This window comes from Ranitomeya imitator, chromosome 1 (genome assembly GCF_032444005.1).
Source record: "Ranitomeya imitator isolate aRanImi1 chromosome 1, aRanImi1.pri, whole genome shotgun sequence".
Taxonomy (NCBI): Eukaryota; Metazoa; Chordata; class Amphibia; order Anura; family Dendrobatidae; genus Ranitomeya; species Ranitomeya imitator.
In genome coordinates this window covers 254919312-254934311 of record NC_091282.1, presented here as the reverse complement: position 1 = coordinate 254934311, position 15000 = coordinate 254919312, and the positions used below count along the sequence as shown (strand labels likewise).

The 15000-nt window shown below is 42.8% G+C and overlaps 1 protein-coding gene across 3 annotated transcripts in view; it reads left to right on the top strand.

Annotated features, from left to right (window-relative positions):
• Nucleotides 1-15000, top strand: part of MPHOSPH9 (M-phase phosphoprotein 9) — a 157834-nt gene that overhangs the window by 76272 nt on the left and 66562 nt on the right. For all 3 annotated transcript variants that reach the window (XR_011318923.1, XM_069755848.1, XM_069755842.1), the window contains exons 7-9: nt 936-1020; nt 1106-1200; nt 2199-2315. Coding sequence is in view for 2 of the 3 variants with exons in the window: in XM_069755848.1 (XP_069611949.1) it covers nt 936-1020; nt 1106-1200; nt 2199-2315 (297 nt within the window). In the remaining variant the exon portion in view is untranslated. The remainder of the gene's footprint in view (nt 1-935; nt 1021-1105; nt 1201-2198; nt 2316-15000) is intronic.

The window sequence follows — 15000 nt, the reverse complement described above, 5'->3', positions numbered from 1 at the left end:
CAGCTGACATGGCACCCCACACCATCACTGACTGTGGGTACTTGACACTGGACTTCAGGCATTTTGGCATTTCCTTCTCCCCAGTCTTCCTCCAGACTCTGGCACCTTGATTTCCGAATGACATGCAAAATTTGCTTTCATCAGAAAAAAGTACTTGGGACCACTTAGCTACAGTCCAGTGCTGCTTCTCTGTAGCTCAAAAGTGGCTTTACCTGGGGAATGCGGCACCTGTAGCCCATTTCCTGCACACGCCTGTGCACGGTGGCTCTGGATGTTTCCACACCAGACTCAGTCCACTGCTTCCTCAGGTTCCCCAAGGTCTGGAATCGGTCCTTCTCCACAATCTTCCTCAGGGTCCGGTCTCCTCTTCTCGTTGTACAGCGTTTTCTGCCACATTGTTTCCTTCCAACAGACTTACCATTGAGGTGCCTTGATACAGCACTCTGGGAACAGCCTATTTGTTGAGAAATTTCTTTCTGGGTCTTACCCTCTTGCTTGAGGGTGTCAATGATGGCCTTCTTGACATCTGTCAGGTCGCTAGTCTTACCCATGATGGGGGTTTTGAGTAATGAACCAGGCAGGGAGTTTATAAAAGCCTCAGGTATCTTTTGCATGTGTTTAGAGTTAATTAGTTGATTCAGAAGATTAGGGTAATAGGTCGTTTAGAGAACCTTTTCTTGATATGCTAATTTATTGAGACAGGTTTTTTGGGTTATCAGGAGTTGTATGCCAAAATCATCAGTATTAAAACAATAAAAGACCTGACAAATTTCAGTTGGTGGATAATGAATCTATAATATATGAAAGTTTAATTGTAATCATTACATTATGGTAAATAATGAAATTTAACACTATATGCTAATTTTTTGAGAAGGACCTGTATATAATCTACATAAGAAATAACACTCATTTTCTTTCCTTTCTCTGAATTTCAGCTTGAATACACAGATGGTTCATCAAATGCATTTTACCTCAACAATCGGACAGAAAGTGCAAATTCTTTATGTTCAGGTGGATCTGGTAAATATGTCACTTGTTCTGTTGTCTTTGGCTAAAAATTAATTAAACCATCAGATTGTGTGCATGAAGTTTGTTATCTTTGTAGGCTTTACATACTGGATGATGGATGAAAAGGAGATGTACCATCCTTTACCTGAGAACTTTGAAACTGGATTATCAAAACTTTTTTCTCCCAAAGAGGTATTCATTCTATATATTATGGTGCTATGTGTTTTTAAGCTCTATAGGGTATGCTGTGGGTTTATAAGCAGACAACGTGGTGAATTACAGGCTTACAAATGTTAAAGTCCTTTTGCATTGTTTTAAGCGAAAACATCAATGGAAAGAATAAGTGGAGAGAAAAAAAGATAGATTTATTATAAAATCCAAAATATTTATTAAGCAATCACATGTTAAATTCCCTTTATACAAATTAGATGGTTGTTGGCCGAACTGTCTCAGCCAACACCCCCATACATAGGAGTGCTCACTCGGCCGAGCTCTCCTGTGTTCTCTATGAGAAAGCCACTGTTTGACATGTAGGACAGCTCCCCCATGCACATTAGACCATCGTCTAAAATCGTTGATGTTGACGGGATGAGCCGACATTAGTCTAATGTCTTTAGGACTCCTTATTGAGAACATCTAATGATCAGTATGTGCATGAAAGGCACTGGAACTTAACAATTTAATAACAATAATAACAATTACTGATCGATGGTGGTGCTGAGTGTCAGCTTCCCTACTGATCTGATATTCCTGGCCAGAGAACTTGTTCGAGACTGCTTTCTTCATTTGGTGGAATTTGTGAAAAATCCTTTCCCCAAAACTGTGGGATGATGATACCATTGGGTCATTAATTTGTTTCTTAGTACCTGGAGGAGAATATTATCTTGTAGACTTATTTTTACATTCTTTTTCCAATCCAATTTAGTGTTGAACTATATTGTGTGGCTGACCACTACCTGCCCACAGAGGCCAATGTCCACATCCACACAATTTTCTTTTATAATCATGTGGACATTAGTTGAGGTGGACATTAGTTGAGGTGGACATTCTGCAGTGTGACCAGCCACACTGCGTGGTCTCACCTTTAGATAGGTATGGTTTGAGGAGAGACAGTTGTGCATATATAAATAGGATTTTCTGTCATGTTTTGTACTGTGTGTCAATACTGTTCCTTGTTGTTTATGTTTAAGCCTGAAGAAGTGAGGATTCCCTCTTTAACAGATATATATCACCAGAAACAAAGAGAGCGTGAACAGTTTTCAGGCTGGGAACCTTTGTCTCCTTCTGAGCACACTCATCCTCCAGAGGTAAAGGACACATTCACAAACAAGTCTGGGTATAGTAAAATATTATGGCCATTCTGTTCAACGTTAGGTGAATCTGAATGGTTGTGACGCTGAAGAGCAGAACAAATTTTTTCAGCATTCAGGAGTGATCAGGTCATTATATAGTAGCCAATGGTGGATTTCCTACTTCAGCTCCGATAACATATCTGTGTCGCTCAATTCTGTTCTTCTGCTCCGTCATAGAAGTAGTACAACAAAAACAACGGCAGCGCTAGTTCTGTTTCATGATGGATCAACTGCGCCATACAGATCCTATTGACTATAATGGGGTTCATTAAGTTTTTGTCATAGTGCTTTTACCAAACCAAGCAACCCTGAATGTTTGATGACTTATGCAACAGAGACTGCAGCATGGGATTTTTGTTTAATTCCTAGTTAAAACAGCAGCAAGTACATGTTATTATTATACCAATTTCGGCAAAAGAAGAAAAAAAGATACGCTTTGCTTGAAATTTGGAAAAACTCCTCCAGTACTTTTTGATTTTGACTTTTACAGACGAGAAGAAAATTGTTGGTACCCTTCTGTCCAGATAAGAAAAAAACACAATGGTCGCTGAAATAACTTGAAAGTGACAAGAGTAATTTTCAATGTAAATTTACTGAATATCAACTAATCACAAGCGGATATTGCTTTTGAATTGTGTTTCAAAAGAAAAATGTAAAAGAAAAAAAAAATTTATTAAAATGACCTGACCAAAAATTATCCCTAAGGCTATGTGCACATGTTGGGGATTAGGCTTAGGAATTTCTGGTGCGGATTCTGCCTCTCCTGGCAGAAAACGCACCTGTGGATTTGTTGCGTTTTTTTGTGCGGTTCCGCAGCGTTTTTTTGTGCGGATTTGCTGCGTTTTTTACCCCTGTGGTTTTCTATAATGGAATGGGAACAAAAACGCTGCAGATTCACAAAAAAGAAGTGACATGCTACTTCTTTTAAACCGCAGCGTTTCCGCAGCGGATTTTCCTCAAAGTGTGCACAGCATTTTTTTTTTCTCATTGATTTACATTGTACTGTAAATCACATGCTGATCTGCAGCGTTTCTGCACTGCAAAAAACGCTGCGGATCCGTAGAGAATCCGCAGCGTGTGCACATACCCTAAAAGAGATTGAAATTAATTTGAATATAGAGACATAAAATAAGGTGTGTCTGGTGGGTATCTACACACTTGTAATCAAGCAGTCTGCCTATTTAAGGGATGAAAAGTAATCCCTGTGCTGTTTGATATCATGGTGTGTACCACACTGCACCAATGAAAGCTAAGGGGAAAGTTGTTTCTGGAGATTACAGAGAAAATTATAGACAACATATTAAAGTTATAGGCTATAAGACAATCCCCGAACAGGTCGATGTTCCCGTTACTACAGTTGCACATACTCAGAAGTGTAAGGTCTATGGGACTATAGCCAACCTTAGTGGACATGGCTGCAAAAGAAAATTCATGACAAATTGAAGAGACGGATAATACTTATGACAGGGGTGTCAAACTGCATTCCTCGAGGGCTGCAAACAGGTCATGTTTTCAGGATTTCCTTGTACTGCACAGGTGATAATTTAATCACCAACTCATTATTTGTGTAGGTGATTAACCCCTTTCTGCCATTAGACGTACTATTGCGTCCATGTGGGGTGGGCTTTACTTCCCAAGGACGCAATAGTACGTCATATGCGATCGGCAGCGCTCACGGGGGGAGCGCCGCCGATCGCGGCCGGGTGTCAGCTGTTTATCGCAGCTGACATCCGGCACTATGTGCCAGGAGCGGTCACGGACCGCCCCCGGCACATTAACCCCCGGCACACCGCGATCAAAGATGATCGCGATGTGCCGGCGGTACAGGGAAGCACCGCGCAGGGAGGGGGCTCCCTGCGGGCTTCCCTGAGCCCCCCGCAGCAACGCGATGTGATCGCGTTGCTGCGAGGGTCTCACCTCCCTCCCTGCTCCCTCCAGCCCCGGATCCAAGATGGCCGCGGATCCGGGTCCTGCAGGGAGGGAGGTGGCTTCACAGAGCCTGCTCAGAGCAGGCACTGTGAAGCAGCCTGCACTCCTATCAGATCAGTGATCTGACAGAGTGCTGTGCAAACTGTCAGATCACTGATCTGTGATGTCCCCCCCTGGGACAAAGTAAAAAAGTAAAAAAAAAAAATTTCAAATGTGTAAAAAAAATAAAAAAAAATATTCCAAAATAATGAAAAAAAAAAAAAAAAAAATTATTCCCATAAATACATTTCTTTATCTAAATAAAAAAAAAAAAACAATAAAAGTACACATATTTAGTATCGCCGCGTCCGTAACGGCCCGACCTATAAAACTGGCCCACTAGTTAACCCCTTCAGTAAACACCGTAAGAAAAAAAAAAAAAAAAAACGAGGCAAAAAACAACGCTTTATTATCATACCGCCGAACAAAAAGTGGAATAACACGCGATCAAAAAGACAGATATAACTAACCATGGTACCGCTAAAAACGTCATCTTGTCCCGCAAAAAACGAGCCGCCATACAGCATCATCAGCAAAAAAATAAAAAAGTTATAGTCCTGAGAATAAAGCGATGCAAAAATAATTATTTTTTCTATAAAATAGTTTTTATCGTATAAAAGCGCCAAAACATAAAAAAATGATATAAATGAGGTGTCGCTGTAATCGTACTGACCCGAAGAATAAAACTGCTTCATCAATTTTACCAAACGCGGAACGGTATAAACGCCTCCCCCAAAAGAAATTCATGAATAGCTGGTTTTTGGTCATTCTGCCTCACAAAAATCGGAATAAAAAGCGATCAAAAAATGTCACGTGCCCGAAAATGTTACCAATAAAAACATCAACTCGTCCCGCAAAAACCAAGACCTCACATGACTCTGTGGACCAGAATATAGAAAAATTATAGCTCTCAAAATGTGGTAACGCAAAAAATATTTTTTGCAATAAAAAGCGTCTTTCAGTGTGTGACGGCTGCCAATCATAAAAATCCGCTAAAAAACCCGCTATAAAAGTAAATTAAACCCCCCTTAATCACCCCCTTAGTTAGGGAAAAATTAAAAAAATGTATTTATTTCCATTTTCCCATTAGGGCTAGGGTTAGAGTTAGGGCTAGGGTTAGGGCTAGGGTTAGGGCTAGGGTTAGGGCTAGGGCTAGGGCTAGGGTTAGGGCTAGGGCTAGGGTTAGGGTTAGGGCTAGGGTTAGGGCTAGGGTTAGGGTTAGGGCTAGGGTTAGGGCTAGGGTTAGGGCTAGGGCTACAGTTTGGGTTGGGGCTAAAGTTACAGTTAGGGTTTAGATTACATTTACGGTTGGGAATAGGGTTGGGATTAGGGTTAGGGGTGTGTCAGGGTTAGAGGTGTGGTTAGGGTTACTGTTGGGATTAGGGTTAGGGATGTGTTTGGATTAGGGTTTCAGTTATAATTGGGGGGTTTCCACTGTTTAGGCACATCAGGGGCTCTCCAAACGCGACATGGCGTCCGATCTCAATTCCAGCCAATTCTGCGTTGAAAAAGTAAAACAGTGCTTCTTCCCTTCCGAGCTCTCCCGTGTGCCCAAACAGGGGTTTACCCCAACATATGGGGTATCAGCGTACTCAGGACAAATAGGACAACAACTTTTGGGGTCCAATTTCTCCTGCTACCCTTGGGAAAATACAAAACTCGGGGCTAAAACATATTTTTTGTGGGAAAAAAAAAGATTTTTTATTTTCACGGCTCTGCGTTATAAACTGTAGTGAAACACTTGGGGGTTCAAAGTTCTCACAACACATCTAGATTAGTTCCCTGGGGGGTCTAGTTTCCAATATGGGGTCACTTGTGGGGGGTTTCTACTGTTTAGGTACATTAGGGGTTCTGCAAACGCAATGTGACGTCTGCAGACCATTCCATCTAAGTCTGCATTCCAAATGGCGCTCCTTCCCTTCCGAGCTCTGCCATGCGCTCAAACGTTGGTTTCCCCCAACATACGGGGTATCAGCGTACTCAGGACAAATTGGACAACAACTTTTGGGGTCGAATTTCTCCTCTTACCCTCGGGAAAATACAAAACTGGGGGCTAAAAAATAATTTTGGGGGGAAAGATTTTTTTTTTTAATTTTCACGGCTCTGCGTTACAAACTGTAGTGAAACACTTGGGGGTTCAAAGCTATCACAACACATCTAGATGAGTTCCTTAGGGGGTCTAGTTTCCAAAATGGTGTCACTTGTGGGAGGTTTCTACTGTTTAGGTACATTAGGGGCTCTGCAAATGCAATGTGACACCTGCAGACCATTCCATCTAAGTCCTCATTCCAAATGGAGCTCCTTCCCTTCCGAGCCCTCCCATGCGCCCAAACAGTGGTTCCCCCCCACATATGGGGTATCAGCGCACTCAGGACAAATTGGACAACAACTTTTGGGGTCGAATTTCTCCTCTTACCCTCGGGAAAATACAAAACTGGGGGCTAAAAAATAATTTTGGGGGGAAAGATTTTTTTTTTTAATTTTCACGGCTCTGCGTTACAAACTGTAGTGAAACACTTGGGGGTTCAAAGCTATCACAACACATCTAGATGAGTTCCTTAGGGGGTCTAGTTTCCAAAATGGTGTCACTTGTGGGAGGTTTCTACTGTTTAGGTACATTAGGGGCTCTGCAAATGCAATGTGACACCTGCAGACCATTCCATCTAAGTCCTCATTCCAAATGGAGCTCCTTCCCTTCCGAGCCCTCCCATGCGCCCAAACAGTGGTTCCCCCCCACATATGGGGTATCAGCGCACTCAGGACAAATTGGACAACAAATTGTGGGGTCGAATTTCTCCTTTTACCCTCGGGAAAATACAAAACTGGGGGCTAAAAAATAATTTTTGTGGGAAAAAATTTTTGTTTTATTTTTATGGCTCTCCATTATAAACTTCTGTGAAGCCCTTGGTGGGTCAAAGCGCTCAGCACACATCTAGATAAGTTCCTAAGGGGGTCTACTTTCCAAAATGGTGTCACTTGTGGGGGGTTTCTACTGTTTAGGTACATTAGGGGCTCTGCAAACGCAATGTGACACCTGCAGACCATTCCATCTAAGTCTGCATTCAAATGGCACTCCTTCCCTTCTGAGCCCTCCCATGTGCCCAAACAGTGGTTCCCCCCACATATGGTGTATCATCGCACTCAGGACAAATTGGGCAACAAATTTTGGGGTCCAATTTCTCCTGTTACCCTCAGGAAAATACAAAACTGGGGGCTAAAAAAATAATTTTTGTGGGAAAAAAATTTTGTTTTATTTTTACGGCTCTGCATTATAAACTTCTGTGAAGCACTTGGTGGGTCAAAGTGCTCACCACACCTCTAGATAAGTTCCTTAGGGGGTCTACTTTCCAAAATGGTGTCATTTGTGGGGGGTTTCAATGTTTAGGCACATCAGTGGCTCTTCAAACGCAACATGGCGTCCCATCTCAATTCCTGTCAATTTTGCTTTGAAAAGTCAAACGGCGCTCCTTCCCTTCCGAGCTCTCCCATCCACCCAAACAGTGGTTTACCCCCACATATGGGGTATCCGCGTACTCAGGACAAATTGTACAACAACTTTTGGGGTCCAATTTCTTCTCTTACCCTTGGGAAAATAAAAAATTGGGGGCAAAAAGATAATTTTTGTGAAAAAATATGATTTTTTATTTTTACGGTTCTACATTATAAACTTCTGTGAAGCACTTGGTGGGTCAAAGTGCTCACCACACCTCTAGATAAGTTCCTTAGGGGGTCTACTTTCCAAAATGGTGTCATTTGTGGGGGGTTTCAATGTTTAGGCACATCAGTGGCTCTTCAAACGCAACATGACGTCCCATCTCAATTCCTGTCAATTTTGCATTGAAAAGTCAAACGGCGCTCCTTCCCTTCCGAGCTCTCCCATCCGCCCAAACAGTGGTTTACCCCCACATATGGGCTATCAGCGTACTCAGGACAAATTGTACAACAACTTTTGGGGTCCAATTTCTTCTCTTACCCTTGGGAAAATAAAAAATTGGGGGCAAAAAGATAATTTTTGTGAAAAAATATGATTTTTTATTTTTACGGTTCTACATTATAAACTTCTGTGAAGCACTTGTTGGGTCAAAGTGCTCACCACACCTCTAGATAAGTTCCTTAGGGGGTCTACTTTCCAAAATGGTGTCACTTGTGGGGGGTTTCAATGTTTAGCCACATCAGGGGCTCTCCAAACGAAACATGGCGTCCCATCTCAATTCCAGTCAATTTTGCATTGAAAAGTCAAATGGCACTCCTTCGCTTCCGAGCTCTGCCATGCGCCCAAACAGTGGTTTACCCCCACATGTGGGGTATTGGCATACTCAGGACAAATTGTACAACAATGTTTGGGGTCCATTTTCTCCTGTTACCCTTGGTAAAATAAAACAAATTGGAGCTGAATTACATTTTTTGTGAAAAAAAGTTAAATGTTCATTTTTATTTAAACATTCAAAAAATTCCTGTGAAGCACCAGAAGGGTTAATAAACTTCTTGAATATGGTTTTGAGCACCTTGAGGGGTGTAGTTTTTAGAATGGTGTCACACTTGGGTATTTTCTATCATATAGACCCCTCAAAATGACTTCAAATGAGATGTGGTCCCTAAAATAAAATGGTGTTGTAGAAATGAGAAATTGCTGGTCAACTTTTAACCCTTATAACTCCCTAACAAAAAAAAATTTTGGTTCCAAAATTGTGCTGATGTAAAGTAGACATGTGGGAAATGTTACTTATTAAGTATTTTGTGTGACATATCTCTGTGATTTAATTGCATAAAAATTCAAAGTTGGAAAATTGCGAAATTTTCATAATTTTCGCCAAATTTCCGTTTTTTTCACAAATAAACGCAGGTTATATCAAATAATTTTTACCATTGTCATGAAGTACAATATGTCACGAGAAAACAATGTCAGAATCACCAGGATCCGTTGAAGCGTTCCAGAGTTATAACCTCATAAAGGGACAGTGGTCAGAATTGTAAAAATTGGCCCGGTCATTAACGTGCAAACCACCCTTGGGGGTAAAGGGGTTAAATTTTCACCTGTGCAGTACAAGGAAATCCTGAAAACATGACCTGTTTGCAGCCCTCCAGAAATGCAGTTTGACACCCCTGACTTATGATATACAAAGAGCCCAGAACAACTTCCAAAGAGATTAGAGGTGAACTATAAGTAACAGCAGTGTTAAATTGCATCATCCGTCACTGCCTTGGTGAAAATGGACTTCATGGAAGATGGCCGAGGAGGAAACTACTGTTGAAAGCTAATCATAAAAAAGAAAGGCTGGAATTTTACAAAATGCATATTGACAAGTCTCAAAGCTTCTGGGAGAATGTCCTTTGGACAGATGTAACAAAATTGGAGATTTTTAGCAAGTCACTTCAGCTTTATGTTCACAGATGCAAAAATGAAGCTTTCAAAGAAAAAAAACATTTACCTCGTGTGAAATACATTTGGGTCCAAGTTATTCTGAACCCAAGTTTGCTGCTACGTGGCAGCATCTACATATCAAGGCCTCCTGATGATTCGCTGGGGTGAAACGCGTAGAGGCGTATGAAATATCAACACTGATAAGTATCGGTCTCACCCTCTATTTACCATGCATATATCTAAGCACTAGGCTATCTTCGGCTGAAGATAAGGTTTTTGTTTGTTTTTTTTCTCTTTTTCTCCCTGCAGCTATATATGTTTTTGTGCCTTGCCATTTTTGTGTATTTACACATCTGTGTCTGATCATTATCAGGCTGGGATTTGATATTAGGGCTTCCCAGGGCCAGTCGTCGCTGAGTGGGGGCGCCATTCCGCTGACCAGTATGGTGCCAACCTCCACAGCTAGGCAGGCTGCACAGCAGTAGGGGACAGAGGTAGTGAGGCCTATTTTTAATACACAAGCACTTTTTTGTTATGCACATTGTTGGTCTTTAGTCCGTGTATCTCACCCTGTCACAAACCTAGTTTATATATATGATTATATATATATATATATATATATATATATATATATATATATATATATGATTATATATATATATATATATATATATATATATATATATATATATATATATATATATATATATATATATATATATATATATATATATATATATATATACACACACACAATCAGCCAGTTAGTCTGCCTATCTTTTTCCTGTCTAGTTGTCACGTTACTGGCGATACAGGACTGAAGGTCAGTGGCCGAAGCAGATGTATACAAGTGACCGGACTGTGGAAAGACCTCGGGAGATGCAATATATGGCAGTGGCAGTTCAATATATCCGCAGATGCAGGGACCAGCCCGAGCCAGGGCCGGCCTGGATCACACACGTGCACAAAGTCCGTATGAGCAGCAGGAGCAGGGGCTGGCTGGCAAATTTTAGCCTGGGGGGCAAGCACAAGCAGTGGCCCATGAGTAGCGGCCCATCCTTAAAGGGGTTGTCAGATCTTAAGCTACATGTCTACAGTCACTATGTGTGAATCCTCATATCGTGCGCACTGTGCGCTATGAGGATTCTCTGGTGCCGGCAACAGGTGGTCTGGTGACTGCAAGAATGCGATAGATAGAGATATTATTTATATATATATATTGACACACACAGTCCCACTGTATCATGACACACACACACACACACCCACTGTATAATTCATGACACACACAGCCCCACTGTATAGTGACACACACACAGCCCCACTGTATAATGAGGAGTGGTACTGTGCAGTGTATAGATACAGAATAAGGCCACATTCACACGGTCAGTATATGGTCAGTATTTGACCTCAGTATTTGTAGCCAAAACCAGGAGTGGGTGATAAATACAGAATTGGTGCAGATGTCTCTATTATACTTTTCCTCTGGATTGTTCCACTCCCGGTTTTGGCTTACAAATACTGATGAAAACACTGAACAAATACTGACCGTGTGAACGTGGGCTTAATACAGGTGCTCATTAGGGTGGAATAACACTAGAATATGGCATCGGATGTGATATGCCAATGATACTCGGCTCTTGCTCTGCTGTGAGCGTGATCAGAGTGTCCGTGCTCCAATGCTCTCGCAGCACAGGTGTGGAGGAGACGGAGAAATTAATTTCTCCATCTCCTCAATGGTCTGACTCACCGTGTATCAGACTGCAACATCTGCTGAGAAAAAAAAAACCACAACTGCACACGGACAGCAAGTGAGAAGATGATTGTACCACTTTTGTGGAAGAAAATGGAACCGATTTTTTTTAATACTCTTTATTAGTCAATGTGGCAACATTTCACTTCCATATCAGAGAAATGTTCAGTTATGGATCCAAAACGTTGCCACATGGGCCAATAAAGAGTCCACTAGTTTTCTAACAATTAATCGGAGTGATAGATAGACAGATACACATATACATCAGAATAGATACTGAGAATTACACCATTTATGCAGGACATTAGAAGTATACACAGCTCCACAACATACCGTATATACTTGAGTATAAGTCGACCCAAGTATATGCCGAGACACCTAATTTTGCCACAAAAAACTGTGAAAATGTATTGAGTCGAGTATAAGCTGGGTATGCATTGTCCCCACATCCCGTCCTTGTATGCATGGCTCCCCTGTCCCTGTATGAATGGCTCCTCATCCCCATCCTTGTCTGCATGGCTCCTCATCCCCATCCTTGTCTGCTTGGCTCCTCATCCCCATCCTTGTCTGCATGGCTCCTCATCCTTGTCTGCATGGCTCCTCATCCCCATTCTTGTCTGCATGGCTCCTCATCCCCATCCTTGTCTGCATGGCTCCTCATCCCCATCCTTGTCTGCATGGCTCCTCATCCCCATCCTTGTCTGCATGGCTCCTTATCCCCATCCTTGTCTGCATGGCTCCTTATCACCATCCTTGTCTGTATGGCTCCTTATCCCCATCCTTGTCTGTATGGCTCCTTATCCCCATCCTTGTCTGCATGGCTCCTTATCCCCATCCTTGTCTGCATGGCTCCTTATCCCCATCCTTGTCTGCATGGCTCCTTATCCCCATCCTTGTATGTATGGCTCCTTATCCCCATCCTTGTCTGCATGGCTCCTTATCCCCATCCTTGTCTGTATGGCTCCTTATCCCCATCCTTGTCTGTATGGCTCCTCATCCCCATCCTTGTCTGCATGGCTCCTTATCCCCATCCTGGTCTGCATGGCTCCTTATCCCCATCCTTGTCTGTATGGCTCCTCATCCCCATCCTTGTATGTATGGCTCCTTATCCCCATCCTTGTCTGTATGGCTCCTTATCCCCATCCTTGTCTGCATGGCTCCTTATCCCCATCCTTGTCTGTATGGCTCCTTATCCCCATCCTTGTCTGTATGGCTCCTTATCCCCATCCTTGTCTGCATGGCTCCTTATCCCCATCCTTGTCTGTATGGCTCCTTATCCCCATCCTTGTCTGCATGGCTCCTTATCCCCATCCTTGTCTGTATGGCTCCTTATCCCCATCCTTGTCTGCATGGCTCCTTATCCCCATCCTTGTCTGTATGGCTCCTTATCCCCATCCTTGTCTGTATGACTCCTTATCCCCATCCTTGTATGCATGGCTCCTTATCCCCGTCTGTGTGTGCATGGCTCCTTATCCCCATCCTTGTCTGCATGAATCCTTATCCCCATCCTTGTATGCATGGCTCCTTATCCCTGTTCATGTATGCATGGTTCTTAAAAAATAATAAAAAACCACATCCTACTTACCTTCTTTGCATGGCCTCGCAGCATCTCGTTCCGGTGCCAGCAGCTCCGGCCGGGCGATCACATGTCCCCCGCTCATTAAGGTAATGAATATTTATCACACCTATGGGAGTGGAGAGGGGTGAATATTCATTACCTTAATGAGCGGAAGACTCGTGATCGGTCATCCTGAAGAGCTGCTAGCGCCGAAACGAGATGCAGCGAGGGTGCGCAGGGATGGTAAGTAGGATGTGTGCTGGAAGCCGGCGGCTGTGGCTGTCAATGCTACAAGAGAAATGAATATTCACTGCCAGTGCAGTGAATATTCATTTCTCTTTAGCAGCGGCACAGGCTTTAGCCACAGCCGCCGGCTCCTGCCTCTGTCACCTGCTGCTCCTTCTCCGTCTTTCTGGGACAATGATTTGTGTATAAGTCGAGGGGGGTGTTTTCAGCACAAAAAAAAATATGCTGAAAAACTCGGCTTATACACAAGTATAAATGGTATACTACAATATATTATATACACAGCGGCATATTATATACCGTGTTAAGGAATATAGAGCGGTGCATATATTATATAGTGTAGAGATGTGGCAGCAGTGTATATAGTGTGAATTCCACACTATATGCATAGCGCCATACTATATAAACATCTCTACACTATAAACCTCTCTACAATATTCGGTAATTAAGACAGCATTATACTATATTATGATGCATACATCACATAGGAGACACTGCGACTGCTGAACATATATCACATTGAAACTACTGTATATACAATAGTCGATACTGCGACTGATGTGTGTAGTTGTAGTATCACCTATATATTGTATGTGATACTGTGACTGCTGTACACACATTGTATAGATGAAACTGATTATATATATATATATACATACATACATACATACATACATACATACATACATACATACATACATACACATACACTAGATGGTGGGCCGATTCAAACGCATCGGGTATTCTAGAATATGCATGTCCACGTAGCATATTGCCCAGCCACTTAGTTTATTGCCCAGCCACGTAGTTTATTGCCCAGCCACGTAGTATATTGCCCAGCAACGTAGTATATTGCCCAGTCACGTAGTATATTGCCCAGCCACGTAGTATATTGCCCAACCACATAGTATATTGCCCAGTCACGTAGTATATTGCCCAGTCACGTAGTATATTGCCCAGTCACGTAGTATATTGCCCAGTCACGTAGTATATTGCCCAGTCACGTAGTATATTGCCCAGTCACGTAGTATATTGCCCAGCCACGTAATATTCAGCACAGAGCCACGTAGTATATTGGCCAGTCACGTAGGTATGTAACACTGCCCACGCAGTATTTAGCAGTGTGGGCACCATATCCTTGTTAAAAAAAAAAAATTAAAATTAAAAATAGTTATATACTCACCCCTGGGATCCAGCGAAGCTGTGTGATGCGGCCGCCATCTTCCATTCCCAGGAAACCGCCAGTGAGACCGCCAAGTCTTCTGGGTAAGTTCGCAATGCATCTCTGGGAACGGAAGATGGCGGCCGGCTGGAGCGCATCGTCCAATGACGGAAGGTGAGTATAGCAGGTTTTTGGTTTTTTTTATTAATATTTTTAACATTACATCTTTTTACTATTGATGCTGCATAGGCAGAATCAATAGTAAAAACTTGGTCACACAGGGTTAATAGCAGCGGTAACGGAATGCGTTACCCGTGCCATAACGCGGTCTGTTACCGCTGGCATTAACCCTGTGTGAGCGCTGACTGGAGGGGATTATGGAGCAGGCACTGACTGCGGGGAGTAAGGAGCGGGGAGTATGGAGCGGGCGCTGGGGACACTGACTGCGGGGAGTATGGAGCGGGGAGTATGGAGCAGGCGCAGGGGACACTGACTGCGGGGAGTATGGAGCGGAGCGCCAGGCACACTGACTGCGGAGAGTATGGAGCGGGCGCCGGGCACACTGACTGCGGAGAGTATGGAGCGGGCGCC